We start from the raw sequence: 15,793 nt of genomic DNA on the forward strand, positions 1-15,793 counted from the left end.
TAAGGTTATTTGGGGGTAATAAGTGTTTGGGGGATTCTGGATGACCAGACAGCTAGCAACAATTACAATAAGCAGTCATGTGAGGAATCGTAGGTGGCTTGTTTCATCTTGTTCCTTTTAACTTGGCAAGTAAGTTAAGAACAAATGCTTATTTGGAATGACACCTGGGAACAGTGGGTTAACTGCCTGTTCAGGGGCACAACGACAGATATTTACCGTGTCAGCTCAGGGATTCACTCAAGCAACCTTCTGGTTACTGACCCAACGCTCTAACGAGGCTACCCGCCACTCCAACATGATACCATGTCTCGTTTTGAGGTGTTTTGATTGATGTCATGTCTATTCTAAAATAGCTAATATGCACTAGCTAGCTAACCATCAGGTGTAACAATGTATTTGAGAGACAAGTGCACATTTATTCAATTAGGAAAGTCAGTTAAGAACATTCTTATTTTCAATGACGGCCTAGGAACAGTGGGTTAACGGCCTGTTCAGGGACAGAAAGACAGATTTGTACCTTGTCAGATCAGGGATTTGAACTTGAAACCTTTCGGTTACTAGTCCAATACTCTAACCACTAGGCTACCCTTCTGGCCCAATAAACATTGGAGATAAATTGTTGACATGTAAACTATATTTTAAGCCACACCCATCTGTTTTACCCCATAGTTGGGTATGCATTGGTTTGTAGCCAAACTACCAACCCATCTATATGAACATGACTCATTTGGTGAGAATAATATCTTTCTTCAATTAACTAGGATATCAGATAACTATTTTCACATGATATACACTGAACAAAAATATACACGCAACATGTAAAGTGTTGGTCCCATGTTTCATGAGCTGAAATAAAAGATCCCAGACATTTTCCATATGCACAAAAAGCTTATTTCTCTCTACTTGTGTGCACTTTGCCAAGATAATCCATCCACCTGACAGGTGTGGCATATCAAGAAGCTGATTATACAACATGACAATGCTGGGGACAATAAAAGGCCACTCTAAAATGTGCAATTTTGTCACACAATGTCAGATGTCTTAAGTTTTGAGGGAGTGTGGATTTGGCATGCTGACTGCAGGAATGTCCACCAGCGCTAGCTGTTGCCAGATAATTTTATGTTAATTTCTCTACCATAATCTGCCTCTAACATCGTTTTACGGCCTCACAACATCAGACCATGTGTATGGTGTTATGTGGGTGAGCGGTTTGCTCATGTCAACATTATGAACAGAGTGCCCCATGGTGGCGGTGGGGTTATGGTATGGGCAGGCATAAACTATGGACAACAAACACAATTGCATTTTATCGATGGCAATTTGAATGCACAGAGATACCATGACGAGATCCTGAGGCCCATTGTCTTTCCATTCATCCGTGGCCGTCACCTCAGGTTTCAGCATGATAATGCACAGCCCCATGTGGCAAGGATCTGTACACAATTCCTGGAAGCTGAAAATGTCCCAGTTCTTCCATGGCCTGCATACTCACCAGACATGTCACCCATTCAGCAGGTTTGGGATGCTCTAGATCGACGTGTACGACAGAGTGTTCCAGTTCCCGCCAATATCCAGCAACTTTCGCAAAGCCATTGAAGAGGAGTGGGACAACATTCCACAGGCCACAGTCAGCCTGATCAATGCAAAGGAGATGCGTCGCGCTGCATGAGGCAAATGGTGGTCACACCAGATACTGACTGGTTTTCTGATCAATGCCCCTACTTATTTTAAGGCATCTGTGACCAACCGATGCATATCTGTATTTCCAGTCATGTGAAATCCATAGATTAGGGCCTAATTTATTTCAATTTACTGATTTCCTTGTAAGAACTATAACTCAGTAAAATCTTTGAAATTGTTGCATGTTGCGTTAGTATTTTTGTTCAGTATAGACCAATCAGTCCATTTTCTTGAACAACTAGATACAGTGCCTTGCAAAAGTATTCGGCCCCCTTGAACTTTGCGACCTTTTGCCACATTTCAGGCTTCAAACATAAAGATATAAAACTGTATTTTTTTGTGAAGAATCAACAACAAGTGGGACACAATCATGAAGTAGAACGACATTTATTGGATATTTCAAACTTTTTAACAAATCAAAAACTGAAAAATTGGGCGTGCAAAATTATTCAGCCCCCTTAAGTTAATACTTTGTAGCGCCACCTTTTGCTGCGATTACAGCTGTAAGTCGCTTGGGGTATGTCTCTATCAGTTTTGCACATCGAGAGACTGACATTTTTTCCCATCCCTCCTTGCAAAACAGCTCGAGCTCAGTGAGGTTGGATGGAGAGCATTTGTGAACAGCAGTTTTCAGTTCTTTCCACAGATTCTCGATTGGATTCAGGTCTGGACTTTGACTTGGCCATTCTAACACCTGGATATGTTTATTTTTGAACCATTCCATTGTAGATTTTGCTTTATGTTTTGGATCATTGTCTTGTTGGAAGACAAATCTCCGTCCCAGTCTCAGGTCTTTTGCAGACTCCATCAGGTTTTCTTCCAGAATGGTCCTGTATTTGGCTCCATCCATCTTCCCATCAATTTTAACCATCTTCCCTGTCCCTGCTGAAGAAAAGCAGGCCCAAACCATGATGCTGCCACCACCATGTTTGACAGTGGGTATGGTGCGTTTAGGGTAATGAGCTGTGTTGCTTTTACGCCAAACATAACGTTTTGCATTGTTGCCAAAAAGTTCAATTTTGGTTTCATCTGACCAGAGCACCTTCTTCCACATGTTTGGTGTGTCTCCCAGGTGGCTTGTGGCAAACTTTAAACAACACTTTTTATGGATATCTTTAAGAAATGGCTTTCTTCTTGCCACTCTTCCATAAAGGCCAGATTTGTGCAATATACGACTGATTGTTGTCCTATGGACAGAGTCTCCCACCTCAGCTGTAGATCTCTGCAGTTCATCCAGAGTGATCATGGGCCCCTTGGCTGCATCTCTGATCAGTCTTCTCCTTGTTTGAGCTGAAAGTTTAGAGGGATGGCCAGGTCTTGCTAGATTTGCAGTGGTCTGATACTCCTTCCATTTCAATATTATCGCTTGCACAGTGCTCCTTGGGATGTTTAAAGCTTGGGAAATCTTTTTGTATCCAAATCCGGCTTTAAACTTCTTCACAACAGTATCTCGGACCTGCCTGGTGTGTTCCTTGTTCTTCATGATGCTCTCTGCGCTTTTAACGGACCTCTGAGACTATCACAGTGCAGGTGCATTTATACGGAGACTTGATTACACAAAGGTGGATTGTATTTATCATCATTAGTCATTTAGGTCAACATTGGATCATTCAGAGATCCTCACTGAACTTCTGGAGAGAGTTTGCTGCAATGAAAGTAAAGGGGCTGAATAATTTTGCACGCCCAATTTTTCAGTTTTTGATTTGTTAAAAACGTTTGAAATATCCAATAAATGTCGTTCCACTTCATGATTGTGTCCCACTTGCTGTTGATTCTTCAAAAAAAATACAGTTTTATATCTTTATGTTTGAAGCCTGAAATGTGGCAAAAGGTCGCAAAGTTCAAGGGGGCCGAATACTTTCGCAAGGCACTGTATATGCCCAAACTGAGATGGAGCCTGATCACAGTATGATTTAAAAATATGGGAAAAAATGATCTGGATAACACATCTCTCCCTCACAATGCCTTACTGTTCAAACTTGTGAAACATAGCCAACACATCTATGACTCGTTCAGATTTGGTAGTTGTTTTGGGGGCCGAGCGTATTGGAATTATACCCAGCAAGCTTTGCAAGGGTTTTTTACATTTCGGTCATTCAGGGGATGCTTTTATCCAGAGTGACGTACAGTCAGTGCATTCAACTAAGGTATACAGTGCATTCGGAAACTATTCAGACCCCTTGACTCTCTCCACATTTTGTTACGTTGCAGCCTTATTCTAAAATTGATTAAATTGTTTTCCCGACCTCAATCTAATCTAATACCCTATAATGACAAAGCAAAAACAGGTTTTTAGAAATGTTTGCAGATTTATTAAAAACTAAAACTGAAATATCATATTTACATAAGTATTCATACCCTTTACTCAGTACTTTGTTAAAGCACCTTTGGCAGCGATTACAGCTTCAAGTCTTCTGGGGTAAGACACTTCTCTGCAGATCCTCTCAAGCTCTGTCAGGTTGGATGGGAGCGTCGCTGCACAGCTATTTTCAGGTCTCTCCAGAGATGTTTGATCGGTTTCAAGTCCGGACTCTGGCTGGGTCACTTAAGGACATGTCCCAAAGCCACACCTGCGCTGTCTTGGCTGTGTGCTTAGGGTCGTTGTCCTGTTGGAAGGTGAACCTTCACCCCAATCTGAGATCCTGAGCGCTCTGGAGCAGGTTTATCAAGGATCGCCCTGTACTTTTCTGTAAATCCTTCCCTCAATCTTGCCTAGTCTCCCAGTCCCTGCTGCTGAAAAACATCCCCACAGCATGATGCTGCCACCACCATAGGGATGGAGCCAGGTTTCCTCCAGACGTGACACTTGGCATTCAGGACAAAGAGTTAAATCTTGATTTTATCAGACTGGAGAATCTTGTTTCTCATGGTCTGAGAGTCCTTGAGGTGCCTTTTGGCAACTCCAACCAGACTGTCATGTGCCTTTTACTGAGGAGTGGCTTCCATCTGGCCTCTCTACCATAAAGGCCTGATTGGTGGAGTGTTGCATTGACGGTTGTCCTTCTGGACGGTTCTCCCATCTCCACAGACAAACTCTGTAGATCTGTCAGAGTGACCATCAGGTTCTTGGTCACCTCCTTGACCAAGTCCCTTCTCCCCCGATTTCTCAGTTTGGCTGGGTGGACAGCTCTTGGAAGAGTCTGTGGTTCCAAACGTCTTTCATTTAAGAAAGATAGAGACCACTGGAGACCTTGGAGACCTTCAATGCTGCAGACATGTTTGGTACCCTTCCCCAGATCTGTGCCTCAACACAATCCTGTCTCAGAGCTCTACGGACAATTCCTTCAACCTCATTTCTTGGTTTTTGTTCTGACATGCACTGTCAACTGTGGGACCTTATATAAACAGGTGTATGCATTTCAACAAATCATGTCCAATCAATTGAATTTACCACAGTTGGACTCCAATCAAGTTGTAGAAACATCTCAAGTGTTACAGCTCTTGTCGAAAGGAGTGGACCAAAGCGCAGCATGGAAAGTGTTCATGATTTTTATTTTCAAAAAAGACTCAAACAAAATAACCAAAGTGAAAGTGCACAGTTCTGTCAGGTACAGACACTAAACAGAAAACATGATCCCACAAAACCCAAACGGAAAATTACAACATATATGATCCCCAATCAGAGACAACGTAGACAGCTGCCCCTGATTGGGAACCACATTCAGCCAAACACAAAGAAATAGAAAACTGAATTTCCCACCCGAGTCACACTAGAAACTAGAAACACAGGCATTTTGCTACACTCGCATTAACATCTGCTAACCATGTGTGTGTGACAAATAAATTTGATTTGATTTTGACATAGAGAATAATAAGGATCTCTAAGGTCAGGGTGTGACATCAAGAATGGTCAATGGAAATTGGATGTACCTGAGCTCAATTTCAAGGGCCCATAGCAAAGGCTCTGAATACATATGTAAATAAGGTATTTCTGTTTTTTATTTGCAATACATTTGCAAAAATTTCTAAACAGTTTTTGCTCTGTCATTATGGGTGGTGTATTATGTATAGATTGATTAAATGAAATATTTTCTTCATCAATTTTAAAAATAAGGCTGTAACTTAACAAAGTGTGGAACATGTCAAGAGGTCTGAATACTTTCCTAATGCACTGTATAAACAACAACATATCACAATCATAACAAGAACAAAAACATTTCTGTGACCATTACTGAGAATGTTATTGTAGTTGAAGTGGTATTGGTTTATTTTATAGGCTGGACTACTTTGAACATCTTTGCTGCCAGTTTAAAAGCTTTGGGAAAAGCTAACATAAGTGCACGTGACAGATGGGAGCGATAGTAAATATTATGTAGCAATCTTCAATTGGTTCCTATTTCCATATTGCGTTCCTATATTAAATGGGTTAAAAAAAAACATGATTTTGATATAATGCTTACTTAATTGACAATGTATGTGCAGTTGAAATTTGGCCATAGAATCAATGACAATAAAATATGTATTTTCATCTTCTGGAAGAAAAAATATATTTTCAACGTCCAGGAAATAATTATTTTCAACATCCGGAAATTATGTATTTTCTATGGAATGCCGTTAGGGTCTTTGCGTGTCAAAAAAGATACAGGTCAAATAATTTGACACGTCAGCAAGCCAAGCACTACCACTACTATCAACAGCACTGTCAAAGATGTACAAAAAAGTCTGCAAACACCGGCCACGAACGATGTATTTACATTACCGCGTTGTTAATAAAGCATTATTTGTTCGACGGCAACTTCTGGGGTAAGGTAGCTAGCACCAATACAACCAAACTGAAAACAATGACAAGTAGAAACTGGTGAGGCTCGACAGGACCAGGTTATGTGTTGTGAAGCTAGCCACAATAAGGGTTAGGGTTAGGCACAATCGTGGAATTTGCGGTTTTCCTTCAAAATAAAAGTGCCTATTTGAAAGTGCTGCATTAGGTTACAATTGATGAAATCATGCCATATTTAGACTAGATAATGTTTAAACAAGGTTGTGACATATGAAATACGGGTGATAGTGTAATCAATGTGTAATAACTACGTAAAACATTTATGAACGCGTTAAATTATTGTGTGACGTGCAGTCATATTCAGGTCCTGATTGGTCAACAAGCTTATTTGACACGTCAAAAGTGTTATTTGACATATATATTTTTTGACCCGCAAAGACCCAAACGGCATTCCATAATTTTCTGGCTAAATCGGAACCTAAAATTAACCTAACTTCAACTTCTGGAAAATATGTATTTTTTTTTTTTTTTTTACTGGGGACACATGTAACAGATGTGAAACGGCAAGCTAGTTAGCGGTGGTGCGCGCTTAATAGCGTTTCAAACGGTGACGTCACTTGCTCTGAGTCCTTGAAGTAGTGTTTCCATAATTTAAAAATATGATTCTAACCTCAGTCACTACTGGAATAATTAGAGGTCTTTTCACCATAATTTCACTACACTGAAAGTTGTAATCAATCAACAACAAAACATGCAGTTAATAAAAGACCATACAAAATCTATAAACAAAATCAAAGGAACATATTTTATTACAAGAACAACTTGGCAGCAATTCATTTTCAAGGAACAAATGAAGTCTTGGTATTGCAGTATTGCTATTTAATACAGACAAATTCCACAATGTCAAGCACTCTTCAGTACATTTAATTTGATAGAAGATAACATCCGCAAATGACGCTTAAGCACTGAAATAAATTCCAATGAACATTCGAAATGTATGTTATGATCAGTTTCATTTCATTACTTTGTGTTATGCCATTTAGACATAGATTTCAGAGAGATAAAAAGGGAGCTCAAAAGAGAGAGAGAGAAAGTTCTGAAATTTACAAAGCAGCATTTGACAAACAAAAACCAAACATGTAGAGATGACATGCAACTTTGCACACTAAGATTTAAAAAAATGCAATCATAGTTGAATTGACAAATTCAATCATTGGCCTATGGTTTTCTTAATGTCACAAACATGTAAAACTACTTGTAAAACCTGTCACCTGCTAACCCATCATGCATGTTTTAATATTTTGAACATATTACATAATTGAAAATTTAATTGAAAATAAAACACATAGACATATTTTTTTAAGAACGCTACACGTAAAAGCAATGAAATGAAAAGGTTGATCAACTTCTCATTGGTCAGAGAAGAGAGAACATGTACGTTGGCTCATAATGCCAACAGAGCTTTTATGGCAGTGGAGATTTAAATACGTTGGAACTGTATCTTTGAGCAGTTAAAAGCCTATGCTGTGTGTAGGTTGGCTCATTCCTGTGTAGTCATCAACAAAACCTTTGACCCTCTTGGATTGGCTATATTCATTGCTGGAGTGTTCCCTTTATATGGCAAATAAATTCAGATTCTGGAGCTTTTAAAAGCATAACAGTTTCTGCTGTATTGTCTATTTGGTTGATGTGTGGACATTAATTGGCAAGATAAAACATGTTAAAAGTAAATATTTTAACAATCAAAATCCCCAAGTCAAAGACAAAAATACATGAAAACTTCCTCAGAAATGGTCTCAACTGTCTGCAGAGATTGGATTAGGTCCCTGGAACCTTGTGCATTACTAAACTATGGGCTCTGGCTAAAACCATTCGGATAATCAAGAGCCACACTTCTAACACCATTTTTTCATGTATTTTTTATAACTTATTTTGGGCTCTCACTGGCTTTAGATTCTACATCCAGTGTTGTTTTTCACTTAGAGCCCCACCCGTCACTCGAAACCAATTCATAAATAAACAAGACCAACAACATCCCTCGCTGCTTTTCTTCAACTCTACCTACATTCCCATTGACACCTGGTACATAATCCTATACAGATTCAGTTTACTGAAAGACATACACACACAAACAAACTCTTTCCACTCGGCTTGTGCCATCCATTTACTGAAAACCCACTGCAGCACAGTCCCTGTCATTCCACTGTAAAAACCATTCATAGCAGTCTTACACGCTCTACAACCCTGTTAAAGTGCCAACACCACAGTCATATCCCTGCCCTGCTCTGTAATTGATAATACCAATAAGGCAAGAGTCTATAGCGGGACAGACATATACATTACACTAACTATTACTCATATCCATTCCCCAGGTAAAAAAAACATTGAAGAAAAACCTACACATATTCTTAAGTCATTTCAATAAACCACACAATACATCACGATCAACAATCATCTGCTCCAAACCAGTCTAGAAAACTCAATTGGGGTGGCAGGGTAGCCTAGTGGTTAGAGTGTTGGACTAGTAACCAGAAGGTTGCAAGTTCAGATCCCTGAGCTGACAACATACAAATCTGTCGTTCTGCCCCTGAACAGGCAGTTAACCCACTGTTCCTAGGCTGTCATTGAAAATTTGAATTTGTTTTTAACTGACTTGCCTAGTTAAATAAAGGTTTAAAAAAAATCTGTGAAGGAATTTCATTGAAATGAGACCATCTTTTTTCAACCACTAGATGTCACTGAATATCCTTTGATGAGAGAGTGGTTTGTCTGTATCTATCATACAAATCCATTGCAAATAATATGGTGCTTTTTAATTAATGTTTTTGGACAATTCTACATTGAGAGAAAAACTGATGGTGATGGAAATGAATTCACACTCAAGAGTGAATGGGTGTTGTTGGGCACCAACGTTCTCAAACCACACTCACACATTTTAAGGCCAAGGGAATTGTCAAGGCATTTCCAACAGCAATAGTGCATAGCTATGGCAGCATAAAACCCCATACAGTGAATATTTACACATTTCATAATTCATTTTTGTTATATACACTATACCCACATCTTTATGAAAGTATACATATACATGTACAGTGGCAGGAAAAAGTATGTGAACCCTTTGGAATTACCTGGATTTCTGCATAAATTGGTCAAGAAATTTGATCTGATCTTCATCTAAGTCACAACAATAGACAAATACAGTATGCTTAAACTAATAACACACAAACAATTATACGTTTTCATGTCTTTATTAAACACCATGTGTAAACATTCACAGTGCAGGGTGGAAAAAGTATGTGAACCCTTGGATTTAATAACTGGTTGACCCTCCTTTAGTAGCAATAAACTCAAACAAACGTTTTCTGTAGTTGCGGACCAGACTTGCACATCGGTCAGGAGGAATTTTGGACCATTCCTCTTAACAAAACTGTTTCCGTTCCACAATATTCTTGGGATGTCTGGTGTGAACTGCTCTCGGGGTCATGCCACAGCATTTCAATCGGTTTGAGGTCAGGACTCTGACTGGGCCATTCCAGAAGGTGTATTTTCTTCTGTTGAAGGCATTCTGTTGTTGATTTACTTCTGTGTTTTGGGTTGGGTTGTTGTCCTGTTGCATCACCCAACTTCTGTTGAGCTTCAATTGGCGGACAGATAGCCTAACATTCTCCTGCAAATTGTCTTGATAAACATGGGAATTAATTTTTCTGTCAATGATACTGTAGCAAGCTGTCCAGGCCCTGAGGCCTGGTGTGCTGTGCCCTTTTTTCTCCACAGTGTTGTGTGTTCCCTCTAAACAACTCAACTTTAGTTTCATCTGTCCACAGAACTACTGGAACATTCAGGTGCTCTTTTGCATACTTCAGATGTGCAGCAATGTTGTTTTTGGACACCAGTGGCTTCTTCCGTGAGGTCCTCCCTTGAACACCATTCTTGTTCAGTGTTTTACATATCGTAGACTTGTCAACAGAGATGTTAGCATGTTCCAGAAATGTCTGTAAGTCTTTAGCTGACACTCTAGGATTCTTCTTAACCTCATTAACCATTCTGCGCTGTGCTCTTGCATTCATCTTTGCAGGACGGCCACTCCTAGGGAGAGTAGCAACAGTGCTGAACTTTCTCCATTCATAGACAATTTGTCTTACCGTGGACTGATGAACATCAAGGCTTTAAGAGATACTTTTGTAACCCTTTCTAGCTTTATACAAGTCAACAATTCTTAATCTTAGGTCTTCTGAGATCTCTTTTGTTCGAGGTAACGCTTCATGTGAATAGCAAACGCACTTTTTGTGAGTGTTTTTTATATTGCAGGGCAGCTCTAACCAACATCTCCAATCTCATTGATTGGACTCCTGGTTATCGGAGTCCTGACTCCAATTAGTTTTTGGAGAAGTCATTAGCCTAGGAGTTCACATACTTTTTCCAACCTACACTGTGAATGTTTAAATGATGTATTCAATATAGACAAGAAGAATACAATAATTTGTGTATTATTAGTTTAAGCACACTGTGTTTGTCTATTGTTGTGACTTAAGAGGAAGATCAGATCACATTTGTTGACCAATTTATGTAGATATCCAAGTAATTCCAAAGGGTTCACATACTTTTTCTTGCAACTGTATATGCACATGTACACATTTATGCATATTCATCCACTTTTGTATACATATTTAAGTGCTGATTTCCAAGTTCAGATAACTCTTGATCATTGGAAGTATTCAACATTGCTGTTTCAGTGACAATGACACATAATCATCTTACTCTTACTCCAAACTGCAGTTAACACATAGAAAATGCTTTGTATATTTTCACACTTAAAGCTCAAAAAACAGACATCACTCAATCATGGCCATCTGGATTGGCAGTGAGAAAGTGACATCATACATGTATGGCAATGAACAACTCAGGATGCAGGGGGTTGGTGGCGGAAGGTGAGTAGCAGTGCACATATGGAATATGTACTGTGTATAAAGTCCAAAAGACTGTTATTTGTGAACATTGTAAAGTATCGTAATTGTTTTATATATGAGTCCAATACAGATTATATCTGTAAAGATGTCCACAGAAGGGGGTAACTAGCAGAGGGTGAGTGGCAGTATGGAGAATGAGAGCAAGAAAGTATCTTTTACAGCGCGGCTTGCCTCACCAGTATTTTAACAATCAAAGCGGACAGAGATGCTGTGGCATACACTGTCCACTAGAGGGAGCCAGTCCAGTTGACTTGATGGCGCTTGTGATTCACTGCTCCTGCCTGGGGTTCTTTCCTCTTCCTCAGCCCTGGCACTTCTTCATGCCCCTCAGCGATGCATATGACAGCACATATGTTTTCTCTCTCTCTCTCTCTCTGTATGGTAGCAAAACTCGGGGCTTTCAAGACAGCTGCCTGCCTTGTATTAGACACTTTATGATTCATCAAAACATCCCCATAATTACAAAGAAACCATTCAATTTAAACAATAGCCTTAGATTCTGGATTGCTCCTTTGGAAATAAATAATTTGGTTTTGAGTGCAAAGAATAGAATGGGATAGTGAAACCCTGACCAATATAGACAGGAAAGGGCCTAAGTGACTAAAAGAGTGAGTGTGCGTGCGACTGTGACATGTTCTATAAAAATAGTCTGCAGCCCGGTTTCCAGTCTTTTAGACAGTAGTCAGTTTTAATTTGACAACAAACTGTTCTGTATCAGCATCATCGTGATGAGTAAGTTGTGTGTTACATCCAGGCCTCAGTGTCCAGGCCGCTCCCTGACTCTACGGAGTAGGTGCAGTCCCTGCTTCCCATGGCGGTGGAGCATGACTGGGGGTGGATAAGGTCGCCGAAGGCCTGGTGCAGGGCCTTGCGTGAGGCTGGGTGGCCGTTGGAATGTGAGCTCTGAGGGGACTGTGGAGGAGTAGGGGTATGGAGAGGGGTGAGGTTGCCCATGGCCTGCAGGTCTCTGTAGCTGACTGGGGTGGGGATACGTGACGGGCTGTTCTCTGGCCGGTTGTCTGTACGGGGCCTGACTCTCGGCCTCAGCTTGAGCTTGTAGATGGAGGGCATCCTGTCAGCCTTCTTACCTACCCTCTTCGGCCGGAGGACCACACCTCCATCAACAGCATCCCTATTGGCTAGGGGAGGAGGTGGAGGAGGAGAGGACTCTGAGCGTGATTCACTCAGGCTGAAGCACATGGAGGAGCTTTCACTGGAGGAGTCTTCCTGGAAGGAGCAGTCCTCAGAGGGGGGAAGGGGGATGGGTGAGGGACAAGACTCTGGGGGAGGGAGGTCCTCGTTGGGGTCTCCATCCTCCAGGTCATAGGGGAGGCTTGGTTGTTGATCCTCCAGAGGGACGTCTCCCTCAGGCCCTGAGCCCCAGCCCAGCTGACCCTGCTGGCTCTCCATCAGCACCTCTGCTGGAGCACCACTGACATGGCCCACATTCATGCTCCTGGGGTTGAAAGGAAGTTGTGAGGGGGTATGGCTGAGAGCTATGCCCAGCTCTGAGTCTCTCTGGCCAGGGAAGGAGGACAGAAGCTCCCCTTCCTCCATGGAACTGGAGATGGCAGGGAGCTTCCTGAGACCTCCACCTCGCCCGCTCCAGCGCACTGGTTCTGTGTGCCCACCGTTAGATAATCCGCCCGGGCTATGGCCATGCAGTGGGGCCAGGGTATTCTCTAGTCTTCCACAGGAATGTGGGTTAGTTCTCTTGGACTCCCGGAGGTCAGGCAGAGCTCCTAACTTCCCCCCCATGTTGATTGAGGAGGTGGAGGAGTTGGAGGAGGAGTAGGCTGAGTCAGTAACGTTAGGGTCAGCAGAGGCAGGTGTGAGGAGGTTTTGGGTCCCAACCCCCTGTTGTGGATGTGAGGAGGCGGGCAGCTGAAGGCTGCCCCCCCCTTTTGGTCTACTGGGCCCCACTTTGCCCTGCCCTGTGTTAGCCAGGAACTCAGCCTCGAAGCTGCGGTACAGGTCCTGCTCCTTCTGGGGGTCCAGATTGGGCATCATCTGGAACTTATAGCCTAGCTCCTCCTCCTCGGTCTCCTGTCGCTCAGAGCCGGCCAACCCCCTGTGGCCATGCCCATTGGAGCGAGAGCCGTGGGAGGTTCGAGGGGAGCGGGGTCCATGCCCATGGTAGTGAGAGGAGCGGGGGGAAGTGGAGTGTGGAGAGCGTCGGCCTGCCTGGGAGACTGGGGGCAGCAGCCTACTCTTCCCTACTGAGGGGGAGCGTGGAGCGGGGGGTCTGGGAGCCACCATAGTCTTCTTACTGGGGCTGCTGCTCTGAAGTCCTTTGATAGGCGAATTAGAGCAGGAGGACGATTGTCTCCTGGAGAAACCTCCACTGATTCTGGGGGAGGCAGGGGGTAGTTGTTTGGCCCTCAGCTCCTCTCGTCTGTCAGAGGATGGGGGCTGAGAGGCCCCGTGACGGGGACAGGATCCAGGGCTGGCATCGTTGGTTCGACTCCGGCTGGGCATCTTCCCCTGGCTGTGGGAACGCGGGGCCTGGAGCCTGCGGGGGCCTTCGGGCCCCAGAGAGCGGCCCCTGTCCCCACGACTGGTCCTGAGCCCGTCAGAGGGGCCCTGTGGGGGGCTGGGTTTGAGGATGGTGGCAGGGGCAGGGCGTTCCCGAGAGTGGCTGCGTGCGCGGGGCATTGGGGGGCACAGGGCTGGGATCTGACCTACTCCTCCTCCAGGCCTTTCGATCAAATGCTTCCCCTCCTTCCTGTTGACCAGCAGGACCACCTCCTCTCCGGAGCGACGGGTTCCTCCCAGAGAGAAGCGGCCTCCCCCTGTCCCTCCTCCTCCCTTAGAGGAGGCTGTAGAGGAGTCGCTGTCCCCTGATAGACGGCGGGTCACTGGCATCAATGACGAGTCCTTAGACCTGCAGAACACAGAGGGAGGAATACAGACAGAGTTATTTATAGTTATCTTTGATTTATTTCTGGCCTTAGTACATTTTATCATTGGAATAAAATAAATATCACATTATCCCACATTATAACTTTTTGAACATTCATAACACTTTGAGAAAAACAACATGCTCAGAGCCCATTTTCCATCTGAGCACCAAAGTGTCTGTGCGTCTGCCTCCCCCCCCCCCACTCTCCTGGCCCTGACAGGTTTACAGTAAACACCATCCACCTCCAGTCCATGATGGGACCTGTGACCTTCAGGGATCATGAGGATCATGCTGCCTACCTTGACTGACACACGTAGGGCTTGGTGCTTCTCGGAAACACTGGGCTGGATCAGGCTCAGGGATTACAGGGAAGATGAGAGCAAGTGGGGGCAGGATTATAGGCCTTCTGGATTTACTGACCCCACACACCCTCAGAGAGCGCTGCCTGCACTCCCAGAGCTCACCACACCACTCCACTGTCACACACCAGTGGGCCCCTCAGGACAATTTACCATCCGAGACACAGGATACCATTGACATACAGTAAAATAGGAACACAATCAGTAGAGCTCTGTAGCAGTGGCCACAACAGCAACATGATAGACATGTGCTCTCTGGCAATATCCTGTATTAAACAGGAACTTTATACGCTTTCTTTATTGACATTCTTTAGGTAACCACTTCTATAATGCTCTGTGAAACCATAGCAAACAACCAAGAAATTATTATTGCACATTATATAAACAGGGCCCAATAACTATGAGTGACCAGATTTGACATTTTTATAAAAAATTGACTGCCATTTAAAAATAATTACTTAGTCAAACAAATATTGACTTTGGAATGACAGCATTCTGAAGGCTTGAAATAACGAAGCACATGGGGTTTTCCCTCCAGATTAGCCCACCTGAGACCTACTTACTGGGGGGAGCAACAGGGTCTGGGGGGTCGACATTCAGATTAAACCTTATCTAGTCTGGTGCATTAGGAGGTGCTGACCCTGAAGGGGTTAACCTGCACCAGGGCCTGTTGCCATGACGCCATCACTCACTCCGGATACTCAACCACTCATTGGCCGTGAGCCAAATTAAACAAGCCCATAGGCTTTCATCGTCTTGATCATTAGCCTCTCCACACACTGACGTATGAGGGAGGTATGTAAAGACCAACAACACTCAATGGACCTTATGTGGAGAGCTGAAGGATTTCACTCTCTTTACTAACCAGAAAAGTTTTATAGGCCATAAAATACCAACACTCTGACTGTCGTGTCATTTCCGTGAGAGAAAGCAGAAAAGGGGAGAGATGTGTTTTTCCTCCAGTACAGTCAACAACCACCCTAATTCTATCCATCAGCCCTGGGCCTTGGAAAGAGAGAACAGAAACATCAACAACTGCAACACTGTTGGATGTTGAATCCCATCTAAATTCAGGCAGTCATTAGTGTAATTAATGGAGCCATAGGAAAGGAGGGAGAAGAGGGGTCGAGAGGGAGGTGACAGCAGCAATCAAGGTTCCAGTCTGGCC

At 43.1% G+C, this 15,793-nt stretch overlaps 1 protein-coding gene across 2 annotated transcripts in view; it reads right to left on the reverse strand.

Annotated features, from left to right (window-relative positions):
* Window positions 1-7,177: 7,177 nt before the first annotated feature.
* LOC135542180 (GAS2-like protein 2B) overlaps window positions 7,178-15,793 on the reverse strand; it is a 46,609-nt gene continuing 37,993 nt past the window's right edge. For both annotated transcript variants that reach the window (XM_064968944.1, XM_064968954.1), the window contains exon 6: window positions 7,178-14,248. In XM_064968944.1, coding sequence (XP_064825016.1) covers window positions 12,109-14,248 — 2,140 coding nt within the window. In that variant the 3' untranslated portion in view covers window positions 7,178-12,108. The remainder of the gene's footprint in view (window positions 14,249-15,793) is intronic.

Source organism: Oncorhynchus masou, chromosome 1 (genome assembly GCF_036934945.1).
Source record: "Oncorhynchus masou masou isolate Uvic2021 chromosome 1, UVic_Omas_1.1, whole genome shotgun sequence".
Taxonomy (NCBI): domain Eukaryota; kingdom Metazoa; phylum Chordata; class Actinopteri; order Salmoniformes; family Salmonidae; genus Oncorhynchus; species Oncorhynchus masou.